The sequence below is a fragment of the Podarcis liolepis genome (assembly GCF_965112155.1).
Source record: "Podarcis liolepis genome assembly, chromosome: 4".
Classification (NCBI taxonomy): domain Eukaryota; kingdom Metazoa; phylum Chordata; class Lepidosauria; order Squamata; family Lacertidae; genus Podarcis; species Podarcis liolepis.
The window spans coordinates 29,000,043-29,025,948 of record NC_139558.1 but is presented as its reverse complement, the minus strand read 5'-3'; the positions used below and the strand labels follow the sequence as shown (position 1 = coordinate 29,025,948).

General features: G+C 43.9%; 2 protein-coding genes across 3 annotated transcripts in view; one reads left to right on the top strand and one right to left on the bottom strand.

Moving 5' to 3' along the window:
- Positions 1–1,504: 1,504 nt before the first annotated feature.
- On the bottom strand, positions 1,505–22,039 carry CFAP97D2 (CFAP97 domain containing 2). 2 transcript variants are annotated; one of them, XM_083501616.1, is made up of 5 exons: positions 21,826–22,039; positions 7,889–7,969; positions 6,799–6,917; positions 4,610–4,802; positions 1,505–2,811 (listed from the first exon to the last, which is right to left on the bottom strand). In XM_083501616.1, the coding sequence occupies exons 1-5, from the start codon at positions 21,826–21,828 to the stop codon at positions 2,641–2,643; spliced, it is 567 nt and encodes a 188-aa protein (XP_083357742.1). In that variant the 5' UTR covers positions 21,829–22,039; the 3' UTR covers positions 1,505–2,640. The 2 variants fall into 2 exon arrangements, with proteins under 2 accessions (XP_083357742.1, XP_083357741.1); XM_083501615.1 differs by lacking the exon at positions 21,826–22,039 and adding an exon at positions 9,815–10,294.
- Positions 22,040–22,299: 260 nt separating this feature from the next.
- The window catches only part of RASA3 (RAS p21 protein activator 3), a 131,822-nt gene continuing 128,215 nt past the window's right edge, over positions 22,300–25,906 (top strand). The window contains exon 1 of the mRNA XM_083501468.1: positions 22,300–22,610. Coding sequence (XP_083357594.1) covers positions 22,556–22,610 — 55 coding nt within the window. The 5' untranslated portion in view covers positions 22,300–22,555. The remainder of the gene's footprint in view (positions 22,611–25,906) is intronic.

Below are 25,906 nucleotides of genomic sequence, written 5' to 3'. Positions count from 1 at the left end.
GAGGCTCTAAACTACTGAAGATAATGGGGCCCTTTATATGTCCAGAGGTCCTTTGTCAACAACAATTGGTCGCTGTTTTTTGTGTTGAATAGATGCTATATGGTAATTCATGGACCTAATAGGTATCTAAAGCTATTTGCACATAACAAAATATTGTAGTTTTTATTTTGTTTTTTATCTTATATTTTGGAAATATACATCCAGTTTTTTCCCCACTTCAGATTTTTTTTGGGCCCCCAAGAGAGTGGGGCCATAAGCTATGCAGTGGTACCTTGGGTTACAAACGCTTCAGGTTACAGATGCTTCAGGTTACAGACGCTTCAGGTTACAGACTCTGCTAACCCAGAAATAGTTCCTCGGGTTAAGAACTTTGCTTCAGAATGAGAACAGAAATCGTGTTCTGGCGGCGCGGCAGCAGCGGGAGGCCCTATTAGATAAAATGGTGCTTCAGGTTAAGAACAGTTTCAGGTTAAGAACGGACCTCCAGAACGAAGTAAGTTCTTAACCAGAGGTACCACAGTAGCTTGTTTAGCTTATACGCAAATCCGGCACTGTTCACATATACAGGATAAAAAACATGAACAGAAGTAAAACGAAACAGCAAAATGATAACACCACCCCTATTCCCACACAGTTACAGATAGGTAGCCGTGTTGGTCTGCCATAGTCAAAATAAAAAAATTCCTTCCAGTAGCACCTTAAAAACCAACTAAGTTAGTTCTTGGTATGAGCTTTCGTGTGCATGCACACTTCTTCAGATACACTGAAACAGAAGTTGCCAGACACATAAAAAAAAAGGCTGTGAGGATATCAATTAGCAGAAGGCCTAGTTAAAGCGGAACATTTTTTTGCCTGGCGCCTAAAGATATATAATGAAGAGAACATCCCACAAATGGGGAGTCACTGCAGAAAAGCCTCTGTTCTCGTGTTGCCACCCTCTGGACGGTTTATATGGGGAGAGGAGGTCCTCAGGGTATTGCGGTCCTGAGCTCGATTCGGTTGTGTACTTTTGATGTGTTTTATTTATGGTTTATGACTACTTTTGTCCTGTTTGTGACTACGTGAATCTTTCTATGTTGTAAACCACCACGAGCGAGGTTTTAACTATGGAAAGGCGGCACATGGATAAAAGACTACTCTCAGGACAGGATGAAAGAATGAAGCAAGTCATGGCTTAATAGCAGCAGTCCCAGAAGGATGTGATGAAACTAGTTGGCGATAATCCCATCATCCCTGACTACTGGCTAGCTAAGGCTGATGGAAGCTGGAGTCCAAAAACATTTAGAGAGCCACCAGTGCCCCATCCTTTGTGCACCCATTTTCTACAACGAAGCCGATTCCATTTGTTTTGGTAGCAGCCCTTCATCTGCATGTAACCTGATTAATCAAGATGGGGTCTCAGAAGCTGGACAGGTTTGGGCCATGACATTACCACCTAAGTTTTTGTAGCAGACTCCAAAGAGAACACTTCATCTTTGCTGTCACTGGAGGAACACTTTAAACATTTTATGAAGACAACTGGCCTTTATTTCAATAGCACTTACTTTCAGGTAGTATGTTTCAACTTTTGTTTTTATCCAATTCCACTTTACTTCCACTAAGGGAACTCAAAGCAGCTAACATTAGATACAAATAATCAAGACAATATAAAGAAACATGATAAAATAATAATAATAGTAATACCAATAATACTACAAATGAACTGAACAGATCATCAGTTCATCTTTTCCCAAAGAGTCGGGTCTTCATTTGGCACCACAAAACATGTAGTATGTGGGAATGTCAACATTATTTTATTTCTTGGCTGAATATCTTCTTTAGTTGCTTAATTTCTCTCTACGCAGCTTGACACAGGGAGTCCTATGATGCTGATTGAGAATCAAAGGTGGATCGTAGGTTGAGACTGGTTGAAGAGCACTAACTAATTTCCTGCTCAGCTAACCCCCAACCCTAAACCACAGGCATGTACCCCTGCCACTGAAGGTTGTGCAGATGGGAATGTCACCCTCAGGCTGAGAAAGGTTAACCATCCATGATGTAGACTAACTCAGTGCCCCCAAAACCAGGCGCTCAGAATAGTTAAATAGATTATATCTGAGATGTATAAATCATAACGGATGGAAGCAAGATGTTTCAGTGATAATTGAATGAAGTTGGCTCATGAATGGAGAATCTCCCTTAAGCGTGAATAAAACCTTGTTTATAACTATTTGGGAAAACATTTTTCCCCTGGTAATTTTATAATTATTATTGTAAGTTTTGTTTTGGTGGAAATTCTTCATCTTTGGCTGTAGTCACAACCCAGATCCCTGCACTGCAGGGGGTTGGACGAGATGATCATTGTGGTCTCTTACAACTCTACAATTCTGTGATTCTATATAATTCACTCAACCATGCTTTCTTGGAAGTAATTCCCACTGATTTCAATTGGATATACTTTCCAAGTACGTATAGGATTGCTGCTCTGGCCAACTTGCTTATATGCTATATCTAAGAAGAATGTCTAGAACTTATTACAAATAAAGATTCTAATAATTACCCTTAGTATAACCAAGATAATTTCTTAATTATGCATCCCCTTATATCAGGTCTTCCGTTTAGCAATATCCATTATCTGGAGTGTCATCTTAGCGCATGGAATCACACTTTATCTACTGGATTTTCTCTTTGGTGATCATTACTTGGTTTTTTTATTTGATGAATTGGTTCTTCTTCCTCTGGTTCCTCTGCTTTGTTTGTCACACACCTATCTTTCAGATCTCTTTTTTTCTTTCTGTCTGTTTTTGATGTTGTTTTCTTTAATTTTAGTTCCTGTGGAGGGAAATATAAATGATAAATTCATGTTCTAGTAAATAGATGAATATTTTTAGGTAGATTTTTGTACAACTGCTGCAAAAAATGCTAAGCTACTAGACCCTTTAAACACTAAGAACAAAATATTATTAATCACAACTGTAAAACAAAAGAAAACACCAATGTATTAAACACCAAGGAATTTAAACCAATAAATTGTTCTCTTTATTTGCCCTTTAGACGTCACATTAGGCTATATCTTGCACTGAGCTTTTCTTTATCATTTTTGTTGCTCAGACCTGTTTTCTCAAAGCACATGCCATTGCAATCTGAATTGAAATATATGGTATTTACACCTGAGGTGTGGGGATTACTAGTTTAGTTTTCTTGTAAAAGCAGTGATTCATGGGCTGAAGAATTTGAGTTTCAAGAACGTTTTGCAATTTGTGATAAATGTAAGAGAGATGGCAGCTTTGCAACTTGAAATTCGTTTCTTATGTGTTGCATTTAAATCTCCATTTGTTGCATGAAGATAACAGGCTTAAATCCTTGTTAGGGGAAGGTGCCTTTCCTTTTCTCCAACGTCTAAAAAATTGCTTCTGCTGATCTTTGAAGCCAGACCTGAAAGCATTACTCAAGAACATAAAAGCTGACCTTAGAGGGATGGGGAAGGCAAATGGACTCTCTCATTTTGGTGCTAATGGTATACTTCAGCAGAAAGAAAAAAAGCACGAGTTAGAAAAATAAACGTTCTTCCTCTGACTAAGGAGATAAGTGTATGTGCAAACTCTAAGATGTAGGGCATTGGTTCTCAAACTTTTATTTTCAGAATAAGAATTTGCTTGCGCCACGCCAAATACAGTGGTACCTCGGGTTACATACGCTTCAGGTTACAGACTCCGCTAACCCAGAAATAGTGCTTCAGGTTAAGAACTTTGCTTCAGGACCAGAACAGAAATCATGCAGCGGCGGCGCAGCAGCAGCAGGAGGCCCCATTAGCTAAAGTGGTGCTTCAGGTTAAGAACAGTTTCAGGTTAAGAACGGACCTCCGGAACGAATAAAGTACTTAACCTGAGGTACCACTGTATTTGTTGATAAGAAATACATTGGAAAACAAAAATAAACAATTCCTAGCAGTGTTTGATTTATAACACAGAACACAACTACTTTAGAATGTGATCATTGGACATCCAGAAAGTTTAAAACAATGCAGCTACCTAAGAACATTGAAACACCCTTTGAGAACCACTGGTGTAGGTAGGGTGTGCAGATTTTTAATCCACGTATGTACTCATTTTGTTCAGAAAAATAGTTTTCTGATGCTCTGGTACATATGCATGGAGTTTTGAGCATAATATATTTCTGTGTCCTATTTTCTCTCGTATACAGTGTGAGCTTCATCTTGCATCATTTAAAATCTCAACAGTGCCTATCAGTTAGCTTCTGCAAACTGCCATATTAATTGGCCCAACAGTGGAAATAATAACAAGGCTAAGGAAAAAATGATCCTGGAAGCAAAAGCTGTTTCCATGCACATGCAAAACTTAGTTCATAATACTGAACCAACTGTTAATTGGAGCTGTGTCTATGAAATTATGTAGACAATATTCTTGGAAACAGATTTGGGTCCATGTGCATTTTTCCTACCTATGATGCATCCTTTCTAGCTTAATTAAATTGGCGCAGAAATTTGACCTGTGGTATGATCCTGTAATGTTTAATCAATTGATTATATGTTTAATCTGGAAACAGAAGACCAGGAGATATGGACCCACCAAACTGAAGAAATGTGTACATATTTTAAAACTGGACTTACCTTTTGATCCTGCAACTTGCACAACCCACGAGGATATCTTGCAATACTGTTCATGTAGTTTTCAGCCTTTTGCCACTCTTCATTCCACTTTTGGACCGTATACTGAGGTTTGCAGTTCATAATTCTTTCCAGGATGGCATGATTCTCCTGGCTTACTTTTTGAAATTCTCGTTCTCGTCTTTCTCTGTTTAAGCTAAAGGGGGGGGGAGGGTATTATATACTGTTGAAATAAAGACTCTATCCACAGCATGGAGGTGAAATACACCTATAGATATTCTTGGCAGCTACAATGCTTCATGTGCAGAAGAAAACGAAGATTAGTACAATCGAAAATACACAGTCATAAATGCCATATACATACATACATACATACATACATGTATAAATACAGTACTAATATATTGTGGGGAAGTGGGTGGTGCTGTGGGTTAAACCACAGAGCCTAGGACTTGCCGATCAGAAGGTTGGCAGTTCGAATCCCCACAATGGGGTGAGCTCCCGTTGCTCAGTCCCTGCTCCTGCCAACCTAGCAGTTCAAAAGCACATCAAAGTGCAAGTAGATAAATAGGTACCGCTCCAGTGGGAAGGTAAACGGCATTTCCGTGCGCTGCTCTGGTTTGCCAGAAGCGGCTTAGTCATGCTGGCCACATGACTCAGAAGCTGTACGCCGGCTCCCTCGGCCAATAAAGCGAGATGAGCGCCGCAACCCCAGAGTTGGCCACGACTGGACCTAATGGTCAGGGGTCCTTAATATATTATGAGCAGCATATCATGGTTTGCCTTACCAAACCAATTTATAATAAGTAATTGAGTATATGTTTTATAAGAAAGATAGTATTATATATAGTACAATTTCTTCCACTTAGAAAAATCCCACCCACCTCGGATAATGGATTCAAAAATTCTGCCTAGCATTCTCCTTAAGGGAAAATTATATCATGGCTCCCCTATTTCACTCCAGTTGTCAAATTGATGTGGTTCACTCTGAGTTCTGCTGCTTGTGTCCCAGAAGTTTGATATGAGCTTGTTCCTTGCCGTAGGGAAATCTCTGGACAGCCAACAACCAGCCTCTGTGTGCCTATCCACAGTTGGATATCATATAGATATTGTGACATATCCCAATCATCACTTGGAATATGTTATTGGTTAATACACTTTTGTACTATTGGAGGTCTCAACAGGGAACAATCCAAAATCTCAGTTTATTTTTATTTTTTAACTGTTTATAAAATTTTGTGCACAGGTAGGGGACCCTAAGGATAATATTGGGCTAGAACAACTCCTATATTAGTCCCAAGTTAGTACTGAATCTAACTGCACCCTTTCGTTGGTTCCCCTTCTCTACCAAAACTTTTACCATCCTGCTTTGTTTTTAGACTATGCACATTAAAAGAAAGCACCTTTGTGGTTTTAAAAGTTTTTTTTAAAAAAGGAAAAAAGCTTAGTAAAACGCTTACTGTCACTTTCTAACATTTTCTTTGTTTGAAGACCCCTTCCATTAGATGATTACCGTATTTTTCGCCCCATAGGACGCACTTTTTCCTCTCCAAAAATGAAGGGGAAATGTGTGTGCGTCCTATGGGGCAAATGCAGGCTTTCGCTGAAGCCTGGAGAGTGAGAGGCATCGGTGCTCACCGACCCCTCTCGCTCTCCAGGCTTCAGGAAGCTATCCGCAAGCCTTGCAAGCCCAGCGGGAGTTCCCGCGGGCTCGCAAGGCTTGCGGGCAGCAGCCCGAAGCACGGGGCGCCCTCCGGAGGATGCCCTGTGCTTCGCGCAGGTGTCCGCAAGCCTTGCGCGCCCGGCGGGAGGTCTTGCCAGGCGCACAAGGCTTGCAGATAGCAGCCTGTTCTGGGGGCTGGGGTCGGGGGAAGCTCGAGCTTCCCCCGCCCCAGCCCCGTGGCTGGGGGGGGGGATAATTTTTTTTATTCATTCCCCCCCAAAAAAACCACGAGGTGCGTCCTATGGGCTGGTGCGTCCTATAGGGCGAAAAATACGGTAAATTGTCAAAACTCGCCTCCCCACAGGAATGGCAGCTGAAGTGGCCTTTACACAAACATTTGAAAGAAGGCATGCCTGTAAAACAGCCCCAGAGCTTCTTGTCATTCAAGGGTAAGTTATTAAGTGCAATGGTCAATGCTGCTAATGTAACTGGATTACCAGTTTGATACCAGTTTGATTACAAGCCGTACCTTTTGGCCTCATACTCGTTTTTGTTATCAATTCTTCCTGTGGTCCTCATGATACGAGACATCTTCTCTAGCAGCAAACGGTTCTCCCTCTCGATGATTGACAGGCGGTCCTTCTCCAGCTGAAAAGACAGGGGGATACTTAGGGAAACAAATTATGTTGCATACATCCTCTCTAACCAAGGACAGCTACAGCATTTGATTCCCCCACTCCCTTCACGCTTGTAATTTTGCATGCTGTGGAATACGACGGTAGAAATGCTATATTTCAGGATGAAATTCAAAAGTAGATGAGATCTATACACATTTAGAACTTACTGAAATTGAGTCTAGAGTAATGCAGAAAACTATTAAAGTTATCAGGGTTAAGAAGGGGGAGGGGAAATAAAAACTGCGTTCTAAAATCATACCAAAGACCCATCTCATTCCGGATCCTGCTTCCAACAGTAGTCAGTTAACTAGAGTCCCTCGGGTTGTTGTTTTTTACTCAGGCTTTTGGTAGTTAAGTTAGTCTACAGTGTGTTTCTCATCTTTTAGTGGGGTGTGCTTCTTATTGTGTTGTTCTATGAGCGTTGTGGGATGCGGCTGGTGCTGGGGGTTAAACCACAGAGCCTAGGACTTGCCGATCAGAAGGTCGGCGGTTCGAATCCCCGCAACGGGGTGAGCTCCTGTTGCTCAGTCCCTGCTCCTGCCAACCTAGCAGTTCGAAAGTATGTCAAAGTGCAGTAGATAAATAGGTACCGCTCCAGCGGGAAGGTAAATGGCGTTTCCGTGCGCTGCTCTGGTTCGCCAGAAGCAGCTTAGTCATGCTGGCCACATGACCCGGAAGCTGTACGCCTGCTCCCTCTGTCCATAAAGTGAGATGAGCGCCGCAACCCTAGAGTCGGCCACGACTGGACCTAATGGTCAGGGGTCCCTTTACCTATGAGCATTGTAGGAATTTTGTATTGTACATTCTTTTAAAGATTCGGGTTTTGAATTCATTTTACCTGTTCATATTTTATCATATGTCACTTTGAGACCTTTTTTGTATAAAATAACAACAACTAATAATAATAATATACTTCATTAAAATATCAAAGCAGCAACATACCTTAAGTTTTCTTAACTTCAAATGAAGATGCCCATATGTTCGAGGAGTAGAGGTGTCCACCACAGGTTTGGTAGTCTGAATCTGCAGTGGAAAACAAAACACTCCTGGTTTTTAGTCTTTAAATGTGCCTATAGAATAGAAGGGAATTTCTTTCGTGATTTAGGCGGCAAAGCCATTGTACACTTTGCCCTCTCCCTAATCTTTGCTGATTGATTCTATTATGACAATGACCCCATAAGTAAGTACAAATATCAGACATGAAGACGGATCCACATAAGAACAGCTTGCTGTATCAGGCCAATGACCCATGTCTAGTACAGTGGTGCCTCGCAAGACGAAAAGAATCCGTTCTGTGATTCTCTTCGTCTAGCGGTTTTTTCGTCTTGCGAAGCAAGCCCATTGACGGATTAGCGGATTAGCGCTATTAGCGGCTTATCTGCTGATCAGATCAGCTGATAAGCGGCTTAGCGGCTTAGAAAAAGGGGGGGAGGGAAAAAACCAGCAGGAACTCGCAAGACATTGTCGTCTTGCGAAGCAAGCCCATAGGAAATTCGTTTTGCGAAGCACTTCCAAAACGGAAAACTCTTTCGTCTAGCGAGTTTTCCGTCTTGCGAGGCATTCGTCTTGCGGGGCACCACTGTATCCTGTTTTCACAGTGGCCAACCAGATGTCTATAAAAAAAACCCAGAAGCAGAACATGAGCACAAGAGCACTACTGCCTCCAAATGTGGAGGCAGAGCATAGCAGACATGGCCATTGATAGTCCTCTTTCAAAGCCATCCAAATGGTGGCCATCACTGTCTCCTGTGGAAGCAACTTCCATCATTTAACTATGCGCTCTGTGAATTAGCTCTTTCTTTTACCTATCCCGAATCTTACACCATTCAGCTTCTTTGACTGTCCATGAGTTGCTAGTGTTATGAGAGGGGTAGAAGAAGAAAAGTCCTACTTAACCATCTAGTCAGCAGGTGGGGGGGGGAAATGTGTAGAAATTATAAAAGATGGCGCAATGCCAAAAACAAACAAACAGAAAGATTAGCACAAATAAATGATAGCGTCAGAGCAACCTACTTATTTGACTACCCAGGAACCAGCATCCACCTCTGAACTTTGGAAAAAGGAGGGAGATGTTATAATGCATCCACATTGAACAAAGGAAAAGCCCTAAATCAAAAAGGTTAATTTTCACCTCGAGTGCCAAACTCAATGACATATTTCCTTCTGTTTATATCAGTTTACAGCAAAAAATATTACAAAGGGTGATATCCAAGGAGTTCATTGATTTCAGTGGGTCTGCTCTGAGTATGACAAATGTTGGCTATCACCCAAAAACTAAAAACTCTAGAAAGCTAACATATCTCCAATGGTTAGTTCTCATGTAGGTTTTCTGACACTAATTAACCTTTGTGAGTGTGTGGCTGTATAATTTGTAACAGAAGAATAGTGGTATGAGTCTTACTTTCCCCTGAGGACTCATAGCTTGGGGGAGCCCCCAGATCTATATCTGCGCAATAAAAGAACACCCATTGATAAAAACCATTGATAAATGCAATGCCTTTTCATCACGGAAATTAAAGGAATGTAGGAAGTGGCCTTCAGCATTCGCGTGAAATGCTTATTAATTTTGCTTGCTGGTCATTGACCGTATTAAAGATATTTGATTTGATTTGCTTATTAATTTTTCTTGGAATGATTTTGAGATTGGACCATTTCTTTGTAAATAAATCCTTGGCATGGTAGCAATTCTTTGGTTTAAAGTGTGGAGGGGAGCCAAGAGGGAGCAATGTACAGTGCATACTAAAACAGCAAACTGAGCGGTGGCTAATTGTTATGTCCTTGGCAGAAATGCAAAGGCATTTCCTCTCAACAAGTTTGGCTTTGTGCACGAAGCAGCTTGCGATGTTATAAGAGTGCCGCCACACTTACCTTTCTCTTGTGTTCTTCGTACGTTGCTTTGTCCCACTTTTGCTGAAGGTATTTATTGCCACACGGCAAAATTGGCTGGTAGGATCGGTGCATCTTAAAACAACATGAAATATCTCTAAATCTAGACTACTTCAAAGAGAGTGCATCATTGGCCAGAAGCTTCTTGAGCGAAGCTCTAACAACTGTGGTGTGTTTGCAGCAGGTCATGTGGTGGTTGCTATGGTATCGCTGAGGCAAAAAGTGAATAGCTGGTGATAGCATTTTAAACAATATGTTTGGGAAGTAGCAAGCAAGAACCAAGAATCTAAGACTGCAATCCTGTACACACTTTTAAGGAAGTAAGCCCCACCACTGAAAACAATGTGACTTGCTTACTGAGAGTGTAGATATGTATAGGACTGAATTGTAAAACTAAGATTCCAAAGGCTATCCTTATCAACACATTAATTTCTGGAACAATTACACTTCTTCTTCTTTTTTTAATAGCATTGCAGGCAAGTATAGATTTGCACAAAAGTATTATATCAAAATCCAAGACACATAATGAAATGTGCCCTCTGTCATTTGTTAAAAATGGTTCTCGGCTAAAGACTATATTGCACATTATTGTGTGGAAAACACTCCCAGGTAGGAAATAATGAGAAGCAGCCTGTAGGATCATTGTGTGTGACAATCCCACATATATGGGGTCTTTGTTCCCACTACCAACTAGCACATGCACATACAGTGAGAAACCCACATAATTGTCACACACATCTGCATTGCATATAGAAAGCTTGCAACGTGTGCATGCACTTCCTATGACATTTAATTATATATTAGTAACCTTTATATCCTATTTAAGGATGACATCAGAAAAGTCCAGCATCCTGCTCTCACATTAGCCAACCAGATGCCAATGAAAAGTCCACAAGCAGGAGCTGAGTGCAAAAGAACTCTTCCCCAGTTCTGATTCCCAGCAAGTGATATACAGGGACACGCTGTCTCCAATGGTAGAGCATATTCATCATGGTTAGTAAGCCACTGGTAGCCTTAACTTCCAGGAATTGTGATTACTTTTTAATGGTCCCAGAGTATCAGAAGCTACTAGGGCTAAGACCAGTCTGGAACCCTTGTGTTTTGGTACAACTGCCTCATGTGTTTCAGTTTGCTACCAGAGTTGCAGTTTAGGATGTCCCTAGGTAGCTAGCTTGGCAGGAGCAGGGACTGAGCAACGGGAGCTCACCTCGTCACGGGGATTCGAACTGCCGACCTTCTGATTGGCAAGTCCTGGCTCTGTGGTTTAACCCACAGCGCCACCCGAAAAAGCACGTCAAAGTGCAAGTAGATAAATAGGCGGGAAGGTAAATGGCGTTTCTGTGCACTGCTCTGGTTTGCCAGAAGCGGCTTAGTCATGCTGGCCACATGACCTGGAAGCTGTACGCTGGCTCCCTCGGCCAATAAAGTGAGATGAGTGCCGCAACCCCAGAGTCGGCCACGACTGGACCTAATGGTCAGGGGTCCCTTTACCTTTACTTTAGGTAGCTAGGGATGAACAACCTTTTATAGAAGTTAAACGTTTTGCAGAAAACCAGTAAAAGGAGAGGGAGTATTTACTTATTACATGTTTTATCCCTTCCTTAGAATGATGTGCTGTGAGTGAGCACCTACTTTAAAAGTTTAAAGGAATTTGGAAACAAAGCACTGCCAATTATCCCTTTCTCAGATTCATGCTGGGACTGCCCAGACAACTAGAAAGGAAGAGAGACAATTGGTAGCAGCAGCAGTGGGCAGGCAGGAGGCAGTAGCAATAGTGTAAGATGTCACCCATGAATTATAGGAAGATGGCCCTGCAGGCAGTAGAGAGAGAACACACCATCTGCTAGCAGTACTGCATTGTTCAGTATGACTCATGATAAGACTCACCCTGCATGATTCTGCCAGATTCTGCCAAAAATTTGTTGGATAGTGCCAGGTTTCACTTTGGAACTGATGCTGATCTATCAAATTCCAGCCTTGGCTCCGCCTTCAACCCACCCAATTCCTCCATGCTCCATCCCCGATCTCCCAGATTCTTTTCTGCGCTAGCTTCCACCCCACACCGCGGGACTGTATTTCTACCCTGCCTTAGTTCTGGCCCCACACAGAGGTATCCGCAGCCATGTGTCTTTTGTTCATTTATTGACTCTCCCCGCTGGAATGGGAATACTGTGTACAAAGGGGAGGGAGATTAAGTGCCTGTCAGGAACACTAAGCTAGGTGCTTTCTCTCTCTTGCTCTTTCCGTTTCTTTAAATTCTCAGAACATTGCTGTGTGGTTTGATGTGCAGGACTGCTGAACATCAGGCAATGCAGGGCATTTATAGTAAAACTTTACACCACAGCTTTCCCATTGCATTTAATGGCATTCCACAGCTGAAAGGCTGAATTCACAATTCATGCGCTCATAATCGTGTGTAAATGCGTCTTCCCACCCTCCTCAGGACTGGAATCTAACACATTGTATTTTGCAGGATTAGAGGCATTGAAAGAGTATGGAAAACAGCTCCTGCCCCACGCATCAAAAAAGAAATGTTGTGCAGACACACATAACAGGTCCTCTACATTTGTGGGCGATATTCCTAGTCTAACTGATGTTAGAGAAGGAAAGGCATTATTCACAAGCCATCTTTATGCCAACTTTACCTCAGAGCCATAAATTAAATGGCATAATTTAAAGAGCAGGCAGCTTACAAGTTCATGGGTTAGCTCTGGCTTCTGATTGAGGTTATTGGTGCCCCTACCAAATTTTAAATAAGATGTGATAAAAGGTTTAATCCAAGGTTTTATTTATAAGGAGAACAAAGCTGTTTTCAAGTTTGAGGTGTAAAATATATCATATTTCTTGCATGTTTATCTGCTCTCCCACCTGGTGCTGTTTTTAGTAGACATTACTGACACCCGAGTGGATCTGATTTGATTGAACTTTGCCTGCTTGGGTTCTTGGGGAAGTACATAGGTTGGAAGGGTGTGTGTGTGCAGTTTGTAGTCATCCATAGAAATTCCACATTCCTCACTAGGAAACCAACCTGTCTGGGAACAAGATGTGAATCTCCACTTGCTGTTGTGCCGGAAGGACATTTTATTGGTGTACTGTCAATCCTGTGGTTTTGGAGAACCCTTGAACAATAATCCCGGGAGTCTTAAATGTAGAAGCGGAGTCCACCTTATCTGGTCTGGCTCTGGACTTCATGGTCATCAAGACAACTGTGGATCTGCCTCAATGCATCACGGGTCAAACACATATTGCAGGTCATACTCTCAATTGGTCTTCAGTACAGAGCAGATTGGGAGTGATTCAGTGCCAAGAAGGTGAGTGTCACCCCACTGTCATAGATCACTCCCAGGTGAGATTAGGGTTGGCTGTGACTGAGTCTACAGGAGTAGAGGAACGGTTTTTGTTACGCAAGGGAGGCTCTTCCTGGTGGTGGTGCTCCTCCTGGGGAGGTGTGCTTTCCTCTATGTTAAAAACTTTTTGGTGTCAACTGAAGATCCATGTGTTTGTTTGAACTATTGGGACATAAATGGAATTAACAATTTTAGCATCACTGTCTGCTGAACTAGATTCTTCATTTTCTAAATATGTATTTTAGAAGTTTTAATAGTTTTGTGATGGTTGTATTTTGGAGTGTTGTGACTTCTGTGGGAGTACAGAAATACAATTGATAGTGACAATTGATGTTACACCTCTTTATTATTTTACATGTAATATGTAAATGTAGACATTTGTATGTCATCCTATGCAAGTGTCCCACAGTTAGAAACCCATTCCTGCTAGAGGGTGGCATCTTCACTGTGCAATGTGACTATCCACAAGTGGTTTAGCTTGTGCAGCAAAATATGCTTTCGTTCCACGAAACATTGTTGGTAGAACAGAGTAGCCCAAGGCAATACAGAAATTGGCTATTCCTGATTTGACTTCTGATGATAAACAGGAGAATATTAGAAGTGATTATCTCTTAACTGGTTTAAGCTTCAGCAGAAGCTGCAGTAAATACAGAGACAGAATTAATCCAAAGCAGACCTCCTTATCCAAGCAGTATGTTGACAGACTTCATCTGCAAGATTCTGGTAAGCTCCCAGAATTGTTCACAGCATTCCAAATGAGACCATGCCAGTCCCAAGGTACTACTATTGCTTACTGAGTCGCAGGAACAATGTTCCTGCCTATACAACCTAAAAATACCATTAGCTATCTGTACCGTAACAGCACATTGTTGCTGCATAGCCATCTTCTGCCCATTCTGCTAAAAGAAATACAGATATAATGTACAGCAGAGTCGCAAATGCCATGGGTTTCATTCTATCTCATCATGTGAATGAGTAGACTGTTAAATCATTAAAATTTTAGGTGATGAAGCTGTATTAGGAGACATCAGGGATGTGATTGGTTGGCTTTGGTGATGGGTCCTTGACAGAAGCAAGGCATCACTTCATATTACATTTATTCAAGTGGTGAACTTGCACCTACAATCTCAGCCCAAATCTTCAGTGCTGGATGTGGAAGTACAGTCAGTGCTGTGATACTCTGCATATGATAATACAGCCCATGTTTATACCACTTATCCTTTTTTTTTTGATAATGAGAAAACTATTCCTGCATCGGCAGATGAGTATTACTTTGTTTGCGCTGCATGCCAAATGATACAGTTGTGCTTATCTGTGTGTTTGCTCTTACGTTTGTGTTTCATTCATAGGAGGCTAACCGCTATCTTTTGGGCTGAAACTTATTTGAGGTTTCACCATTTCCAGCAGGTGGTAGAAATCTAGGTAGAAATGGCTTGCTTATCTATTTATATAGCAATATTGTGCACTGTGACTTGTTTTATCCACAGTGATTAGACTGCATAATTGACACAGATTGGCAACAGCTGTAATTTATCTGTGCAACATGCAATTATCGTCCTAGGAATCAGAGAAAGCATGGAATTAAAGAACCACCCTAAAGAAAACAAATACATTATATTAGGGGCTGTGCCCCTGCTTGGCTTTGCTTGCCAACTCCACCTACCCCTGCCAACCGCCCTCTCAAAACCACCCACCCCTCCCTTTTTACCTAGCCAAAGCCACTTCCCTCCTCCCTTCATTCCACACCGAAGCTAGTACTTTTTCCAGTCACTGTTCCTACAAAGCATATAAACTGCTTCATAGAAAGGGACAGGGAGAAATATGGCTCAGTTTGCATACCTCCCTAATTCACACTCCTTGAAATGATGTGCGAACTGAAACACAACATATCCTTAGTAATCCAAACTTCTCTGAATTTTGAGGTGCACTTCTCCACCCAATTAATGTGTACAAAAATGTATGCACAGGGGTAAAGCCAATTGGAAGCTGCAAAATCCCTGTCGCACGTTCAGCTTCCAAAAATAGTTTGCAAACCAAAACAGTCACTTCCGGGTTTGCGGCGTTCGGGAGCCAAAATGTTTGAGAACTAAGCTGTTTGTAAACCAAGGTATGACTGTAGTAATAATAATAATAATAATAATAATAATGTATTACTGAAAACAACAAACAGAAATGCATTGTTTTTGTTGCAAAAACATGTATATGAGGCAAAATTGCATTTAACAATATACAGTGGTATCTCGGGTTAAGAACTTAATTCGTTCCGGAGGTCCGTTCTTAACCTGAAACTGTTCTTAACCTGAGGTACCACTTTAGCTAATGGGGCCTCCTGCTGCGCCACTGCCGCGCGATTTCTGTTCTCATCCTGAAGCAAAGTTCTTAACCTGAAGCACTATTTCTGGGTTAATGGAGTCTATAACCTGAAGCGTATGTAACCTGAAGCGTCTGTACCCCGAGGTACCACTGTATACCTTGACTGGCCAGCTAAACCAGGTGAGGGTAGCCTATGGATCTCAAACCTTCAGTGAGTTAGGGACTTCCTCTGCATTCAAAGACTGCCTCCGGCAGATTGAGCGGATGAAACCAATAGTGGATCAAACGGTCAAGAAGCGGTTTCTGCATGGGCTGTAGAGGGAAGTGAGGGGCAGATGGGGCTTGTCAAGCTGGGAAGGTAGCCCATCTAGGCGAAGGAAAACTCTGATCCTAAACCTCCACTACCTTGCAGTATATTTTCAGGAGAAGAAAAGGCTAAGGAGTAAACCCTACACAAATCCAGAGTGGAGTCCCTAAGACAGTTGGATGGTGCCTTTTACGCCAAGCAACTGCAACCAAGCTGGTGCTAAATGTATTGCTTTGGACCACATCAGAGGGGGGTCTTGTCGACTGGGCAGCCCAGGACCTCCATATTGGGGAAGGCACTTGGGTGCTACTAACAGAGCCGTTTGACTTCACCCCTGGAGGCGTCCTCCATTTTCTCTCAAGACAGATGGATGCTAACAACAGCAGCAATATATATGGAGAAAACTACACTAAAACACTGACAAATTTTAATGGGGACCTTATTTTTTAAAAAATGCAAACTCATGTGGAAATGCAGAAAAAAGATGGGAGAAACCAGAAACTCTACTTCTGGTATACTTTCAGATTTGACATTCAAAACAGATTTACATCTAACCAGAAGAGGGCGTAGAAACACTGCCTCCCGGATAGACGTATGAACCCTTTGTGAGGCAGGAAACAGTATCCGTGTTTCCTTTCAGCATAGGAATACTTAAAAAAATAAATTAATTATACTGTTGCTCCATGTTCTTGAAGAATATGTTTGGAGAATCTCTTTCTGGCAACTACATTGAAAATGTTGTATCTAAGAAATGTTGATATGTTCAGTTATGTACAGAGTGTTATGTGCTGTGTTCTCGTTAGCTGTTTCCATTATGTTAAAGTTAGGTAATTAGAAAATCTCCTAACTCTACTTCCTCTCAAGGGAAACCTCTCATCTAGATCACTGAAAGGAAGTGATTTCCTTGCCTGGCAGGAATGAGTCACAGAAAACGACCTTCTGTGTAAGTCTAATTGTGGCTTAATTTAGATTTCAGAACCCTCTGCAGTGTTATAATATGGACACATGTAGTTCTGAATGCAGAGCCGCCGTGAAAGTTGGCCTCGATCCTGAAACTGTATAAATTCAGCAGAATTAAGAACAGAATTGTTTATAGGATACTGAAGTCAGGAAAGGGGGTATTCTTTATAGGTTCTTGTTTGAGAGAGCTACACAGCAGAATTATATGGGGAGGTAGGGTGCCCTTAATTAAGTCCCACCACTGATTATACATGTATATTCCTGCTTCAAAACTAGGAACCATTTTCAATAACAAATCTTTGGAATTCAGTGGAAAGCAGGATTTGCTGTTAAACAGAACTGCACTATGCATAGCACGGACTCTTGAAAGCACTGGGTCGTTCTGCCATATTTATTTATGATATTTATATCTCTCCAGATAGAGGTCTCCCAGAGCAACTTAAAGGCAGCAGGAGGTCATAATGGAACAAGATAGACTAAAAATCAAATAAAAGCTTAGTGAAATAAATGGTGAATTAAAAAGGCAATTAAAACAACAACAACACCCAAATAGGCTCGGCACTAGGTGAGTCTCCTTGGAGGAACCATTCTATAGTCAGGATACCACAACTGTGAAGACCCTATCTTTAGTCACCAGCATCTTGCCTCTGAAAGTAAGCGAGGGGTTGAAGAAGGAAGATCTAAGTAACTGGGCAGGGAAAAGTAGCGAGCCCCTCAGACACTATAAATCTTAAGAGTGTTAAAAGGTAAAATCCAGAGACTTGTGTTCATTTCAGAAATGGACAGGAATCAGTACAGTTGTACTAAGGTTGATGAGAAGTTTCTTTTGCTCACTTTAGCCATTGCATTTTGAATATTCCAAACTGTCTTCAGAGGCAGCCGCAGAAAAAAACAAAACCCTGAGTATTACCAGCACGTGAATAATTGTGTTTAAGCGATCTCTGTCCTAAAGAGGCCTCAGTTTGCATGCCAGCCCCTGCTGGCGAAAGGTGTGCCAGGGAGGATGCTTGGGCATCTAAAGATATGATTGGACAAGGGGCCTCTGCCCCCTGCTCACTGCACATGCCAACCCCCCTGTCATTCCCCCCTCCATTAACTCCCTAGAGCTTCCCTTCCCACGCCAGGCAACTACTACACCCCCTTTTCACCTTCCAAACCCTATTTCTGAAGCCACTTCTCTCGTCTGTGCTGCAGCCCTGCTTTGAACCTGTCTCCATCTTCACCCCCATGTCCTTACCTCCCTTCCTTTTGTGCAGTGGCGTAGCATGGGTTGTCAGCACCCGGGGCAAGGCAAGTAATTTGCGCCCCCAACCCGTGGATTTTAGCAGGGGCAGAGAGCTGCGAGTGCGAGCGCCCCCCCCCCCAGATATTGCGCCCGGTGCGGCCGGCCCCCCCCCGCACCCCCATGCTACGCCACTGCTTTTGTGCAACCCCCCTCTCTCTCCCCACCTTCTTCAGTAAACTTATAATAGTCAGATAACCTGAACTTTTCAATTAATAAAACCATTCACAAAATCTGTAAACTCCAACAGGGGCCTATTTACCAATACCGCATATGTAAAAATGTTTTGCACTCCCTCCCAGTTGTTACAGTCTATATAACAAATTCTCATGCACCCCCTAGAATGCCTCCCCTCTGCCCCCTTAACAAAACACTGGCTTAGGAATTTGCGTTCTCTTAAGTGTACTTAAGGAATCCAGTCCTTGAATCTAATTTCTTGGCGCTACTCTGAGAATCAAAAAGCTACAGCAAACACAGTCTAAGGGATGCAAACATTCCACAGCAACCAAATCACCTCTACTGACATAGAGAAAAAGAATATGAATGATCAGAATGTCATAGAATCCTAGGAGGAATCTCAGCTAGATCATACAAGGCAGTTGGCTATCCAACCTCTGTTTAAAAAAGGATAATATGCATTCTCTTAGGGTAACAACTTGTGCAATATATGTCCCTCTCACCTCTTGTGTTGTTCTTGACCTTTTATGAGTGACTAGGGACACGGGTGGCACTGTGAGTTAAATCACAGAGCCTAGGACTTGCCAATCAGAAGGTTGGCGGTTCGAATCCCCACGACAGGGTGAGCTCCCGTTGCTCGGTCCCTGCTCCTGCCAACCTAACAGTTCAAAATCACGTCAAAGTGCAAGTAGATAAACAGGTACCGCTCTGGCGGGAAGGTAAACGGCGTTTCTGTGCGCTGCTCTGGTTCGCCAGAAGCGGCTTAGTCATGCTGGCCACATGACCTGGAAGCTGTACACTGGCTCCCTCGGCTAATAGAGAGAGATGAACGCCGCAATCCCAGAGTCGGTCACGACTGGACCTAATGGTCAGGGGTCCCTTTACCTTTACCTTAGGATGAGGATACTGGGTGCTTCACAGCCAACATCACAGGTCGCCTGTGATGCAAGCACCACATACTACCTTGGACCTGGTTTTTAAATGAACTTTTTGATAAGGCACTGATGTGCTCAGCTGATTGGGACTGTGTGTTGCAAGCACTAAGGGGCACAAGGGAGAATTGGGGTGTTCTTTCAATGCCGGATGAACAACTCCAGCACATTTTCAGATACAATCTCTGAGCCTGTACCTCCCTCAACTGATAAATCTTGAATCTTGCACCATGGCATATAAGTCATTCTCACTATGCTCCCTGGCTGAATTTCTTTTTGCTAGTTAAAAATAAATAAATTAAAGGTATGCCTGCATTAGTGTTGCTTGTTGTAGTACCTAAGAGGTTGCTTCTTATAGTTCCAGTACACTTTGTTCCTAGGCACTTCCTGGTTGCTTTAATACTAAGCTCCTTTTGGGGCAAGCAAAGGATACGTTTTTATTTCTAATGTTGACGTCCTTCTGCAAATCTTAACAACACTCTTTTTCCCCTGAATAATTATAACCCCCTAGTTCCTCTGTGAATTTTTCACAGCTAACTTTCCCATGATTTTTTATCTTCCCCTGGGTAGTTTGGATTGTTTGGTACTTTGGTTGGAAAGGGAAACTTGCATATTACACAGCCACACAAGCCTCTGTTTACCACTGGGTGCACACTCAACAAGAGAGCCACAGCTAATCCTAGCTGAACATACCAATACGAATTTTGTTTTCTCGTGCACTTGGCACTGACAAAGCATCAACAGCACACTGCTTTTCCCTATCAGTACCCTCATTACAGTACTGTGCTATTTGGGTGACCAATATTGCTTTGCTGGGATCAATATCCATAAACTTACACCACTCCTCTGTCAGGAATAAGTCAGTAGTAAATCACACTGTGCAGGTTGGAGTGAACTGTTAGCAAGAACCCGATCCGCGCAGACTTGGCAGAATGTCAGCCCAAATTAACACAGTAGCTCATCCCCAGTAGGTCTTGCCCATGGATCAGTTGCAGTGGCTGAAAGTCCCTGCCTTCCCACAGCTCTCAAAGTACCCTCCTCTCCGGGGTTTCCCCCCCCTCAAGCAATCAGATACTGCACCTGTGGGAAGCTACCAGTAACTTCTCCTCTGCCTTTTTTGTGCCTCTTCTGGAGATCTTCTAGATGCAGTGGCGTAGCGTGGGGGGTGCAGGGGGGCCGGCCGCACCGGGCGCAACATATGGGGTTAGGGTTAGGGGGCGCAAATCCACGGGTTAGGGGGCGCAAATCCATGGGTTAGGGGGCGCAAATTACTTGCCTTGCCCCGGGTGCTGACAACCCACGCTACGCCACTGTCTAGATGTAGAATTTGCCAGTGGCAAAGTAAGGAACTCCAACCAGCCGGTGGTAGCAGGGAGGCTGCAGTAGCAAATGGGGTGCATTAAAAGAGGGAACCCCAACAGGTGGCAGCAGAGAATGGTTTCTGTGGCTCTGCAGCTACAAGCCAATAGGAATTGCCCAGCCAGGTTTAAGATAGTTCTAAGTTTTTTCTCCTAGGTGCATTTCCACAATAGTAATTTTAGCCAGTACAGTGATACCTCGGGTTACATATGCTTCAGGTTACATACGCTTCCGGTTACAGACTCCATTAACCCAGAAATAGTACCTTGGGTTAAGAACTTTGCTTCAGGGTGGGAACAGAAATCGCGTGGCGGTGGCGCAGTGGCAGCGGGAGGCCCCATTAGCTAAAGTGGTACCTCAGGTTAAGAACAGTTTCAGGTTAAGAACGGACCTCCGGAATGAATTACGTTCTTAACCCGAGGTACCACTGTACTGTACTGGTTCAGCTGGTGAAGCTTAGCAATCCCTTGAGTGAAGCCTTTCTACAGACCAGCTCAGCCCTTCAATCTTTCATTCACAAGCAGAAAACGCCCTGCTCTCCTTGAGCAGATATGTGAAGCCTGCTTTGTGGAGGCAGCTTGAGCCAGCCCCAGCACTCATACTGACTGACAAGGGGAATACAAGTGTCACCTTTCTGTTTGTTAAACTTATTCCAACCGTTTACATGAAAGCACAGGCTGCGACTCCACCTTACATGCTCAGTCAGCACAGCATAGCACTCTTAATCTCAGGGTCGAGGGTTCGAACCCCACGCTGGGGGAAAGATTCCTGAATTGCAGGGGGGTTACATTAGATGACCCTCCACAATTCTATGACTCTCTGCCTGGGTGGGTTCCGACACTACGTTTCCCCTGCACTTCCCGCTTCCACCACTCGATGGAGTGTGCTGTTCCTTTCCCCCTCCCCGCCACTGCCGCCGCCCACAGCATTCTACTGCTTTTGCACACTGTTGCTAGGATATTCTGGCATCAGGCGACTCAGGATGACCGGAGCTCAGTGGCAAAATCGAATCACTGGGCCCATCCCAAGCACAGAATTCTAGAATCGCAGAGTTGGAAGGGACCCCGAGGGGCATCTCGTTCAACCCCCTGCAATGCAATCTCTCTCTCAATATATTTCAGAATGGAGTGGGGGGGGGGAGAGGACAGACAGATTCCTTTTCCCACGTACTATTGACTCACAGAACCGTCCTGTGGAAGTGCGGGGTAGTGGTAGGGGGAAAGAGCCTTCCAAGAACAGAAGCCGAGGTCCCTTCGCCTCCCATAAAATATTTGAGGGGGCTGGGACGGACCCCCCCCAAAGTTGATGAGCATTACCATTCAAACGGTGCACTCCCGCTTCCAAGGGGTTTTCAAGGAAACACAGACGGCCCCAATCCTCCTTGGGTAGCCTTTTACTCGCGAGAGGCACGCCGCTCAGGTTTCATAAGCGGGAAACGATAAAGCAAAAATATCTGGCTGCGGGCCATTTATTTGGCTACTTTCCCCTCTCTCCCCCCTCTCCACCACCACGCCTTCCTCCTTCAGCTCCCGATTTGGGCGGGTGCGCTGAAGAAGAGGCGCTACAGAAGTTAAAGCTTCAGGACGCGCGCCCCCCCCCCAACTCCACCCCAGCGCCCCCCTCCCTCCACCCACCAAGCTCTCCTCTGTGTCTCTCTCTCTCCCTCCAGCTGTTTGGTTTTGCGCTTACAAATCTCTCCCCGCGTTTCTCCTTCTTTTCGCCCAATAGGGAGCGGCCCGCCCGGGCTGGACCAATGGAGGGCGCCGCACAGCCTTACCCCGCTCAGCCAATGGGAGGGCGGCCGTGGGGGCGGCCGCTGCCGGAGCCGTGTGTTCTTCTGCTCTTGCGAAGTGGAGCGCGCGAGGGTGGGGGCGGCGGCCCAGTGCGCGCGCGCTCCCTCCCTCCCTCCCTCTTTCCCCGGGTCCCGCTTCAAGACCGCGCATTGTATCTCTCGGCGCGCGCGCTGCAGTCGCGGGGCTAAAGAAGGCAGCCCTCTTTCCCGGCGGCGGCGGCGGGGGAGCTTTCCGCAAGAAAGGAGGAGAAGCCATGGCGGTGGAAGAAGAGGGGCTGCGGGTGTTCCAGAGCGTCAGGATTAAAATAGGTACCGGGGCGGAGGGAAGAAGGAGAAAGGAAGGACGGGAGCTGGGTGCTCCTTGCAAGCCGAGCAGGGGCTTTCCCCCCGAGGAGCCGCTGCAGCCCGGTTGGGACGGGCAGCGGCGCCCCGTCGGCTGCCTGGGCTCCCCCGCCAGCAGCTAAGGCGGCAGCACCGGCCCGCCGCTCGCTCTTATCCGGCCCCTCGTTTGTTCCTTCCCGTGCAACCCGTCCCTGTGGAGAAACGACGGGTCCTCCTCAGGAAGGGATGATGAATGGCTTGGGGTGTGTGTGAGTGTGTTGGAGAGGGGGCCCTGAAGTTTATATAGGGTGAAGTGGGAGGGGGGGATATGCTGGCATAGGAGAGAGGCGGGCGAGGATGCTAAGGAGCGGAAGAAGGGATGGCAGTAAAGTGTAAAAAGAAGAAGTGTGGTTGTGGTGACGGGGTTGGGGGGTTGGGGTTGTCCCCGCTTGTCAACTCGCAAGAATGTAAGGCAAGTGGCTCGCGCCCAATTTGCAGTGTGGGAATTGCTTTGCTGGGTCTTTCTAGTCGTTGCATGTGGTTCGTGCTCTTGCAGAAGCTCGGTTTGCCACTCCAAAATGCCGTTTAATTAATATGTGGGGCGGGATTGCCAAGTACGGCAGTGGCATGCTCAAGTCTCTGGGGTGTTCTTGCTTGTCAGTGGGTGTACAGTCAATTTCAGTCCTGCTCTTCCTAGCTCCTTTTATTCTATTTCTGATGACCGACTAGTTTATGCCTATTGTAGCTGTATGGATATCTCCTCTTTTTGGTACACTTCTTACTGTCACTTGTGTGTTTTATCTCTCTGCCCCCCCCTTGGGTTTCTGTTGTGCCAATGTCATCCCACTGCTGCTTAGTAGCTTCCTGTTGGCATTCCTGCATCCTATATGCTCAAAAGGCAACCCATCTTCTTGCCATTTCCTGTTGGCACAGTGTGATATGGTGAAATGTCAATTTTGGTTCCTCTTTGTTACCACTGTCACTCATGAGTCTTAAAGTCTGTGTCATTTACACTTTAATCCTATGTATGTCTATTCAGTTCTTTGGGGCTTACAGTCATGTAAATCAGATGTATAGGATTGCTGCCACAATATCATTTTCATTATTATTTGTTGTATTTTGCACTTTGTTGTCCGTTGCACTGTTTTTCACGCTTTTCTCGGAGTTCTCTCTGGTGATGGCCATTCTGATATTCATCGGCAAAGTCTTTATCAAATGACTGACATAGCTTGGACAAAGCAACATAAATCCCTTGTATCTATCTTAAAATATAGGTGGTGATTTCTTCATATAATAGTACTTTGAGCACAAACCTATCTGCTTCAGTTTCTGGGACATATTTGACAGTTGTGGTTGAAAGAAACTCACCCCCCCCTTTCTTTCTCTCTCTCTCCTCTTCTACTCTAGATGAACAGAGTTTGTGTCCTATATCCCTGAATAGCTCTTCATTGTGCTAAGTTCTTTTGTTTGTTTATTATTATATTTATTTCCCGCTTTCCTTCATTAAATTCAAGGGTTGCCATATTCCCAAAGGTCAAAATCCAAACAGAGTTGTATAGCTTTTGGGGGGGGGGGCTTCTCTTTGAAAACCGGGACGTATGACAGCCCTAGGCATACATGGTTCTCCTCATCCACATTTTATCAACACAGCAACCCTGTGAGGTACTCAAAATAAAAAAATTTCTTTCAGTAGCAACTTAAAGACCAACTAAGTTAGTTCTTGGTATGAGCTTTCGTGTGCATGCACACTTCTTCAGATACACTGAAACAGAAGTTGCCAGATCCTTCTATATAGTGAGAAGGTGGGGAGGGGTATTACTCAGAAGGGTGGTGGGAATGGGAGATTGGCAGATAGCTGAGATGAGCCTGTTGACGACTCTTAACGACTGTAATAGGTCTTACAGGAAAAGGCAAGGGGTGAGAAGGTGAGAAATGGCTTAGTCATGTATAATGGGATAAGAATCCAATGTCTTTGTTCAAACCAGGTCTCTCCATGGTTTTAAGTTTGGTAACTGGAACCTGTGAGGTAGGTTAGGCTGAGAGAATGTGACCATTCTTTGTGTTTCATAGCTGAGTAGAGATTTGAACTCTGGTCTTCCAGGTGCTAGTCCAATACTTTTAACTAATAGTAAGGGTCAGTGTCCAGAAATGGTAGGAGTCATCAGCACCTCAAGGGTTGTATGTACAGTGGTACCTCGGGTTAAGTACTTAATTCGTTCCGGAGGTCCGTACTTAACCTGAAACTGATCTTAACCTGAAGCACCACTGTAGCTAATGGGGCCTCCTGCTGCTGCTGCGACGCCGGAGCACGATTTCTGTTCTCATCCTGAAGCAAAGTTCTTAACCTGAAGCACTATTTCTGGGTTAGCGGAGTCTGTAACCTGAAGCGTATGTAACCTGAAGCGTATGTAACCCGAGGTACCACTGTAATTTTGTCACAGAGCTGCTCCTGCCTGAAATGCATACATTTCCCCCCCCCCCAAAAAAATCCCCTTATGATTTTTGATCAAACTTTTGCAAGTTTTTTTGTAGTGATTTAAACCTACTTCATCTGACTACAGTAGTCAGGGGGGGGGGGAAATAAAGTGTTACATGTGTAGTACCAATTCTACAGTATTGGCTGTAATTCTCTGAAACTTCCAGCTGTTCACAGCCAAGTTGGTTTGAATTGTATGCGGTGCACATATACAAATAATACTGGTGGACCAGTTTTGTGCTTAATGTACTGAACGGATCCTGGGAAAGTGTACATAAAATGACTAGTGGTAAACATAATAAAGATTTCCTGTATTCCAAGCTGCCAATGCTTCAGTTTGCTATTGACAATTCACAGCAAGCAGTTGCTCTGTGGCTTTCACAGAAGGTAGTTTTAATTTGTTTGAGAGATGTGCTATTATTTTGACTGTTGAATGACTTCCAGACCACATCATTAGAAAGTAAGTGACAGATGTCGCTGTTGTAGATTAAAACTCTCTCTGGTATTATTTTGACTGTCCTGGGTTACAGGGCAAGTGCTATACCCTTAACAAATTAAATCCAGTGGGAGGACTCTATTCTGCTACCCCCCCTTTTTTTTTGCAGAAAGCTTGACTTGTTGATGCATGTAAAAGCAAATTCACGCCCATCATATAATGCAAATCCGGGAGGGAAACATTACCCTGGTTTGGAAAAAAGATGATGTGAGAGCTTTCGCCAGAGTACTTTGATTCGGCATATGTTGTTTTGTAAAAATGCCATTTAAATACATTGGAAGTAGTCTGTGCAAGGCTGTTAAACCCATGCCT

Bases quoted from the DNA above. Each gene is read 5' to 3' on its own strand.
- CFAP97D2 (XM_083501615.1), bottom strand. From the start codon at position 9,907: ATGCACCGATCCTACCAGCCAATTTTGCCGTGTGGCAATAAATACCTT. The intron at 6,918-7,888 runs GTATGTTGCTGC...CTGTCTTTTCAG, and splicing joins TGAAGTTAAGAAAACTTAAG to CTGGAGAAGGACCGCCTGTC. The intron at 2,812-4,609 runs GTAAGTCCAGTT...TTCCCTCCACAG, and splicing joins GCAAGTTGCAGGATCAAAAG to GAACTAAAATTAAAGAAAAC.